The sequence below is a fragment of the Cyprinodon variegatus genome, unplaced genomic scaffold, assembly GCF_000732505.1.
Source record: "Cyprinodon variegatus isolate N-32 unplaced genomic scaffold, C_variegatus-1.0 Scaffold440, whole genome shotgun sequence".
NCBI lineage: Eukaryota > Metazoa > Chordata > Actinopteri > Cyprinodontiformes > Cyprinodontidae > Cyprinodon > Cyprinodon variegatus.
Window position 1 is genome coordinate 348575 of NW_015150893.1, and position 8542 is coordinate 357116.

Here is an 8542-nt window from a genome sequence, read left to right on the forward strand (position 1 = left end):
ATATGGACAGACACCAATTTTCAGTTTTCTCTGCAGTCTCACTTTTGATTTTGTTTTTTTTATTATTTAAAACTTCAAAGGGGAAATTTGTTGGGAAAGAGTTTAAAAATTTTTAACAGATTTTTAACAGACATGCTTTGTTGTCGTCATAATTTAGGTAAACGAAGGTACAACATCAAGCTGTGGAAGACCTTTACAGATTGTTTTAACTGCCTTCCTATTGCTGCGATTGTTGACGAGAAGATCTTTTGCTGCCATGGAGGTGGGTTGTTGTTTTTCTTTACAGTACAGTCTGATCTTTTTTGGTCTCATCTGTTGCGTATTTGCACGAAAAAGTACAGTTTTAACGTCATCTGTTATGTTGTTGTGAAATGCTGCCTGTGCAGTTTGTCCTCCAGCGTCAGTCTGACCCACATGTGATAGGTTCTGACCTCTGTGTTTGTTTGTCTGTTTATTGGTGTCGTTTCCTTGTTTTTGCACGAAGGGCTTTCACCCGACCTTCAGTCCATGGAGCAGATCAGGCGCATCATGCGTCCCACTGACGTACCCGACCAGGGCCTGCTGTGCGATCTGCTGTGGTCTGACCCAGACAAGGATGTATTGGGCTGGGGTGAGAACGACAGGGGCGTCTCATTTACCTTCGGCTCAGAGGTGGTAGCCAAGTTCCTGCACAAGCACGACCTGGATCTGATCTGCCGTGCCCATCAGGTATGTCACTTTAGTCAAGAACATCACATCCAGTGCCAGAACTGGCAGGCGTTCAGTGTATACTAACTTCTGTTCTCTGTCATTTGGTACTATAAACCTTTGGACCCTTTTTAATCTGCTATGGTTTGTGCCCAGAACAGCTGACTGTTTCCTGTTTCTTTTAAAAGGAAAGGAACATTTCTTGGTCGTCTTCTAAAAATTACAATAATTTAATAAAAAGAGAATTTTGGAATCAGTTTTTGTTGATAAACGGATCTTAAATTAATTAATTTTAATCATTCAGAGAACATTTTCATTAGAGCTCTATGGCAGTAATATTGTTGCAAAATTATTTGTACATGTGTGGAGAGTTGTGTGTCTGTATCTCGATTTGTGTGCAGCGGGATTTGAAAATGTGTAAATAAATCTGCAAATGTGTGAAACTATTTTTTTTGTAATCCGGTTTGCAAATGTGTAAAAAAAATAAAAGAAATTAAAAAAGAAATGTACAAATCTGTATTCAGATCTACAAATGCGTACTAAGATTTGCAAATGTATAGATCAATGTGTAAGCACACAGAGTGTTGTTGCTTCAACACCCAGAAATTCAGACAAATCTTTGGTTACAAGTCAGGCGGTTTCTTGGTTGGCTCTCTTTGCACACGTGATTTAAGCTACACTTCTGCCATGTGAGACCCGCAAATGCGTAGCCTGTGAGTCTACGCATTTGATCAGTAAAATATGCAATATGCCATAATGTTGGTGAATATCAGAGGGCTTTATGAGCTACGATAAATGTGAGACCATAAATTTGGTACTGGGGGAAAAAAGATATTCACTATTAGCATTTAACAAGGATGGTTTTAGTTTAAAATGTTGCTTCTGGCTACATCAGAGAATTTAAATTACAATTAAAGGATACCTTTATTGATTCTAAAGTTAAATTGAAGGTTTCTTTAGGATTTTAGCGAACGCCTTTATGCTCTTAAAAAAAGCTTCACCAACTATATCAGCAGGATAAGAGCCAGAAGGAATGGCTCCTATTGATTCTTTACGGTTCTCTGCAACATCAACACTACATTTAAACATCATGACAGATCTGTGATATATGATGCATCTTCATCGAATTAGTTTTTAACACTTTTAAAAAAGGCGGCTTCCAGTTAACTTCATGATATGAACGGTGCTGTGTGCTCCTCCTGATCCACGACTGGACTATATTTAACACAGTGTTACATAATTCAGTTTACCGATCCTACCGACTGAACCCCCACGTCTGGGATTTTTATCTGTACTGTTTTTTTTTGTTTTTTTATCTTGCAGGTTGTTGAGGACGGCTACGAGTTTTTTGCAAAGCGGCAGCTCGTCACATTGTTCTCAGCGCCCAATTACTGTGGCGAGTTCGACAACGCTGGTGCCATGATGAGCGTTGATGAGACTCTCATGTGCTCATTTCAGGTAGAACACTGATTTTTATTTTAGTTTTTTTTTTGCTCACACAATCAAGCAAACATTTATTAGTTATTATATTATATCCTTCATTTTGGACTGCAGCAGTAAAAGGTACTTTTATTTAAGCAGTAGAGTATTTATAGTATTTATTAATGTTGCGCTAACCTCCATTTGTCTTTGAAAGAAGAATTTCAGAATCTCTTGTTGGAAAAATAAACAACAGAGTCTCCTGAAGTCCAAGTATCAACCCTGATTCCAAAGTCCAGTATGGGTGCAGTCTAATATCTGGAGTCATCAGCTTTTATTAGAAATGTTTGATAGTTTTTCTTTCAGTCACAAACAGATTTCCAAACATTTCAGCAGACTGGATTCCTCCTGAGAAACATAACAGTACTTCACACTACATTTATTGTTGAGATAAAGTCCAGTAATTATTTTAATTATTTTAACACTAACCCCCTAAATAAATATATCAAAAAATAGATTTAATTATATAATTGTAATTCTTGTTGTATAGTAATAATGCTATAGATAAATGTAGCATTTACATATTTTAAGGCAAAATGAACATTATTGTATTTCATCATATATTTGGGCCTCCCTATACCTCAAGGGTCACATCATAGTTAATGTGACACCCCCCCACCCCACTTAGTTTCTTGCGATCCCAAGGGGGTCATAACCCTTAAGGCCAGATCACACCGTTTTCGATTTTTCGTCCAACCTGACAGAAAATCCTGTTGGAAAAGGTTGTGGTATTTAGCGATCTTTGACATTAATTGGAGAAGGTTTCCTGCTGAGGACAGAGAAGATCTGCCTGAGATAGAGCCCAGGTCTATTTTATTCGGACTACGCAGCAATTCAGCAGCAATATCATGGGTCTGACAGGAAGAGAGACGCTGTTACAAAGTAAAATACATCCGCTTTAAGGGAAAATACGAAATAAAATCTGTTCATCGTACAAAGAAAGAGTCAGTTTGGATTCGCACATTGTGTTTATAGTAACCAAGACAGACTGGAGCTAAAGCAATCAATGAAACTTAAAATAGAAGACTTTCCCCATGATAGGAGTTCAGGAGGACAGAAAAAGGATAAAGTAGTGATCGTCTTTGAGCCTCACAGAAACCAGAATATGGAGGGTCAGACAGAGCAGGTCAGCGCAGCGTATCTCTCTCACCTCTATGTGGAAAAAAGAAAGAAAAACTTGGATAAACTTCCCAGATCTCTCTCTGAGAATCACCTCTCTGCCTCAGTCACCATAGAAACCGTCCCACGCCGTTTATTGCTGCATGTTTCTCTTCTTTAGACATAGATCTCATTGTTTTTAATATATGAACATTCTGTATCTGTGTTGGCAGCACAGACTCATTAAGTGCGTCTTTGTTTAATATCTGCACTGTTTTTCATTTTAATAACTTCATCATCTGTCCAAGTCAAATTAAGGGAATTGCTTTAATTTCTGTGTAGCAAAGAGAAGGAAGTGGGGGAAGAAAAAAATCTGAAAACTTTCTTTTTTAATTTGTTCTGCAGATTTTAAAACCAGCTGAGAAGAAGAAGCCGAACGGGAGCCGCCCTGTCACTCCCCCCCGCAATATGGTCACCAAACAAGCCAAGAAGTGAGGGGCCGGGCTGGAGACCGAATGGCCGGAGATGCACTCTGTCTGCTTTCATCCTCTGCGTTCAAAGGATTGGTTATTTTTCACGCTGCCAATACCGAAAAGATATCCACTCCTACTTGATGAAAGCAAAAATATTTTATTGTTTGACCGTCCACAGGGGTAAATTGATATGTCACCATGGAAAACCTCAGGTGTTTTGCACTCCATTTTGCAGCTAGTCTTTGCCACATATGACTGTTCAATCAGGAAAAATGTAATAATAATAATAATACGGCTACTTATGCACAGGAATGCCTTGTTTAAAGCTGTGCACAATTTTTCCAGTTATATTTCATGTCTTTCGTCATTTCATTCACCTGTAATTGTTAATGGATATAAAAGTTCTAAGGAAAGTCATGGACACAAGTTCACCTCTGTAAACTTTATTTACAGTTAAGTTACTCATAATTTCATAGATTGACAACACTGCATCACATTTTGAATAAGTCTCGTGCTAAACTGATTAATAAATAAGCACTCTTGTAACATGTAAATCTTTCTAATAAACTTTTAAGTGTGTTTAGGTTGGGAATTGATAGTTGAATGTTATGTTTCCAAAGCTTTTATTCCTCTTACAACTAATAAACTGAAAATGAAAAATAAAAAGGCTGTAAATTGTAACCTGGTTGATCTGTTAATTAATGTATGATTTCAAATTCACTTGCAAGGAGAAGACAGATAATCTGCAATTTTCTAATTCTTTGAGGGTAAATCAAAAAATATTATACTTTATAAGTATTTGAAAACTATGGAAGAGGATTAGGGCCAATGGAAAAAAAAAAGTTAACTGATTTTTAAATTTTATTTCAGTTTAAAATGGGAAAAAAGGTCAGAATTCTGACTCTTCCTTTCACATCTCTTCCTTCATGGTGCCCATCTACATTAAGATCCAAAATTCTGAGAAAAAAGTCAGAATTCCGACTTTTTTTCCAATATTAAACTGAAATAAAATGTAAAAATCAGTACTTTTTTTTTTCTTCCGTAGAAATCGTTTCAGCTAATCTGCTTTTTCTGTTCGGACAGTTTCCCTTCATTTGGCCTTCCGTTCGGTAAATGGAAAAGTATGGCAGGCCGTTTTATCATGAAATCAGCTTTACGGCCTGCCATAAGACACTGTTTCCTTATTAGGAAACGTAGATTTGGTAACGCGTGACGTCAGCGCAGTCTTGTGATCGCTCTGAGGCCACAGCTGCAGCCGCTCCGCTCCGCTCCAGTGTCTCTGAGGCTCAGTGACAGCATGGCCGCTCACCGCCGACCCCCGCTGCTCCGCCAGAGAGGAAGACGCGGATCCCCGTGAGACGCCATTAAAAAAAAAGAGCAGCTTTGCCTTTGTTTGCTTCCCTCCAGCCTCGCGTGTCAAACATCGCGTTCTCTGTTCGACGCTAAGCTAGCCGGGCTGCTAGCTCGGCCGGTCGCCTGGCTGCCGCGGGGCTGGTGCGTAGGTGATGTTGTCGGTGTTGTCTTACGGTCGACTCGTTGCCAGAGCTGTGATCGGCGGACTTTCTCAGACAGACAGCCGCGACTACAGCCTGGTGACGGCGAGCTGCGGCTTCGGCAAAGATTTCCGCAGAGGCATCCTGAAGAAAGGGATGTGTTATGGGGACGACGCGTGCTTCATCGCCCGGCACAGATCCGCCGATGTTTTAGGTAAGAGTCCGATCTGTGTTTGACAGATTAAAGAAGAGAGCAGGTCTTCAGTCCTTTTAATCGCAGTTAAATTTGGATTATAAGCTGGACATCGCAGACTGTCCGAATTAATCAATGAGAGCATCTCTGGGTCACAGACACCCTGATCTGTGAGCAGAAGCTGCCATTTAAGTATTTTGGGGAATCAGCCTCCTAATCTGATTGAAAGTGCTGCTGACACCCGCAGAGTAGATCAGGTTTCCAGATTTAACCTGCAATCAGGAACAGCTTCTCTCTAAACCTGGCTGTTCATTTCCAGGCTGCTCTCAGTCCTGAAGGAAGGATGCAGTGAACTCTCCTTGTATGGCAGCAGAGCAGATTCTGGCGTCCTGGGAGTAGAAGGGCAAAAAGCTTCCTTTCTAGGAAAAACTTGGATCTTATCCTCAAACTCCTTCTGAGGAAAATACGATAAACAAAAACCTGAAAATGTTTTTCTCTGGTTTTTATGCAATAAAACACCAGCAGCCATCTGTCTGAAGTGGAGCTAAACTGAAAATGTCAGCATGTTGCAACCTAAAACTTAACAACCAGAATACACCATTCATGTGATGAAGCATGGTGGTGGCAGCCAGGGGGGGATTTACCATTAAGCAGTTGCCTAGGGCCCCCAAGTTCCTGTGGACCCCATAAAACTCTGTTTACATGTATAGTTAATAATGTATTCCTTATTTTTGCACATTAATTATGTTTTTGTTAAAAGTCCTTTTGCTAAAATGCCATCAGAACGATTATAATAAGTGTGTCTCATTCCCCCCTTCAGTGTCCACCATATTGGATCAGTCCATTTGCTGCACATGTTCAGAAAGGTCCAAACAGACAGCCGTTAAATAATTTGAAGACAAACGATGCAAAGAGCAGTGTTGCCAACTTAGCGCTTTAGTCGCTATATTTAGCCACTTTTCAGACCCCTCTAGCACTTTGATTTCTAAAAAGCTCCTAGCGCCAAATCTAGAGACTTTTTTCTGCTACTGGAGACTTTGGAGACAACATCTAAAAGCAGCGAACTCTGCTCTCCAGAGCAAGTAGATTGGTAACCCCGCCTCCTGCTCTCCTCTATCTTGTCTGCTGTCATGATTCATGCAGCTATTATTTCATCCAAATGAAAAATGGAGAACAGATAAGCAGATCATGGCTTGTCTACAGTGAAAAGAAGGACTGGGTTATTTACTTTGGCCTTTTTGGAAACACAGGAAGGAGCAATCAGCTAAGTGAGCTTAGTGCTTGGAAAAAATCTTTCATTCCTTTAGAGACAGCATGAAAAGTCAGCTGAGTACAAAACATAGAGAGGAAAACAAGAAGAAAAGGGACAAGAAGAGAGGGACACAACCTAGAACAGATAATGGATGTCTATTCTATTAACATTTCTCTATCTGTAGAATGGGTCTGTTTTATGTGTTGACTTCTCCATTCAGAGGGCCCCCTGCCTGTCTCTGCCTAGGGCCTCACATGTCCTAAATGCACCCCTGGCTGCAGCATCATGCTGGAGTGTTTTAGGGTTTTTTTCTAAGGGGAACTTCATGTTTGTTCATCTTGCTCGTGGTCTGACCTTTCCCAGATTTAAAGGTATAGTGGAGGATTGTTCTCTTTGCGGGTGGATCATCTAAATAAGTGGATCTCCTAATTGTCAATCATTCCGGTGTTTACGTAAGGCCGTCCTACGTGCTCGGTCTCATTTTCCTTTACTGATGGTGAGTCTGACATAAGGGGAAAAATTGCAAATCTTGTTCTGGAAAATAAGCTTGTATGAGCGATGCAAACAGCAAGTTTTAAACAGCGAGCATGAGGAGAAATGGGATCATGTTCTTGCACGCGTTTAATAGGCGTTCCCTCTCGGGAGCGGGTACAGGGTTGTGAATGTTTATTTTTTTTGTTTTAAAGTGGAGAGGGCGGGTTTTTTTTTTTTTTTTTTAATTGCAAAAATCCTCCACCATATCTTTAAGAATTTAATCTCGGTTCCAGCTTTTAATCAAACGACTCTCTGCTTCTCAGGTGTTGCTGATGGAGTTGGCGGCTGGAGAGACTACGGCGTGGACCCGTCTCAGTTTTCCGGTACGCTGATGAAGACGTGTGAGAGGCTGGTGAAGGAAGGACGCTTTGTCCCCAGCAACCCCGTGGGAGTCCTCACCACCAGCTACTACGAGCTCCTGCAGAACAAAGTGCCTCTGCTGGGTGTGTAAAACTCTCTGCATTTATCTGCAGAGGAACAAAAAACCCGCTGCCAGCCGTTAGACGTGAACCATCACTGCGAGGAGACATGCTCTGCCTTCCATGTGGTTTCCATCGGAGCGGTTTAGTTTATTGGTGGCCGGACAGGAATTTTTGCATGATGACTCACAACAGCCAGATCCCATTAAGGAGGGCTGGGAATGTCCCGACCAGTATCCCTTTCCTGCTTCTTAAAACAAAACCGCGTGTCGGGGAAAAGAGTGTTTGTGTCGGACAGTGTTGGTAGTTTTCCACTGTCCTCAGTGCAGCCGAGGAATTCAAAGAGTGATGATGGCGTCCTTTGTAAGGCTGCAGGAACGCCGTCCAGGCAGGCAGCATGTGATTGTTTAGGTCTGAGTCATGGCGTGCGAGGGCCCCGGCTTCTGAGGCTCGGTCCCAGAGAGCAGATCTGGGTGTGCTGGTTGAATCAGCAGCAGGGTGTGGCCCCTTGTTATCCGCCTGCTTCCATCCTCTTCATCTGTCCTGCCGCTGTAGGTACCAGAACTGCTCGGGGCCCCGCCCATTTCTTATGATGTCAATATATGGCAACTCCACTCGGACAAACTGTATTGCATCCGTTTCTTAAGAATCAGATCTCTTCTGGAGTCTATTATTTCCTATATTAGGTATTTAAAGTTCCATCAGTGACCTAAAGTAGCTGAAAGAAGAAAACAATCATTTTCACTCTTGAAAGAAATCACTGCCTTCTAAGACAGACTGAGCTCTGCTATTTAACAAGGAGACACTAAAGACTCAGAGCTTCTTTTCATTAAAGGAATAGTACACCCAAAACATGATTAGCCTTCATTTTCTACTCACCCCCATGCTGAACAACACTCTGGAGTACTTTTTTG

At 41.2% G+C, this 8542-nt stretch overlaps 2 protein-coding genes across 2 annotated transcripts in view; both read left to right on the plus strand.

The window, feature by feature from the left end:
* Nucleotides 1–4121, plus strand: part of ppp1cc (protein phosphatase 1, catalytic subunit, gamma isozyme) — an 11587-nt gene extending 7466 nt beyond the window's left edge. The window contains exons 4-7 of the mRNA XM_015388898.1: nucleotides 158–262; nucleotides 485–708; nucleotides 2011–2145; nucleotides 3670–4121. Of these exons, the coding sequence (XP_015244384.1) occupies nucleotides 158–262; nucleotides 485–708; nucleotides 2011–2145; nucleotides 3670–3759 (554 nt within the window). The 3' untranslated portion in view covers nucleotides 3760–4121. The remainder of the gene's footprint in view (nucleotides 1–157; nucleotides 263–484; nucleotides 709–2010; nucleotides 2146–3669) is intronic.
* Nucleotides 4122–5008: 887 nt separating this feature from the next.
* The window catches only part of pptc7 (PTC7 protein phosphatase homolog), a 14980-nt gene continuing 11446 nt past the window's right edge, over nucleotides 5009–8542 (plus strand). Inside the window, exons 1-2 of the mRNA XM_015388873.1 lie at nucleotides 5009–5444; nucleotides 7473–7652. Of these exons, the coding sequence (XP_015244359.1) occupies nucleotides 5243–5444; nucleotides 7473–7652 (382 nt within the window). The 5' untranslated portion in view covers nucleotides 5009–5242. The remainder of the gene's footprint in view (nucleotides 5445–7472; nucleotides 7653–8542) is intronic.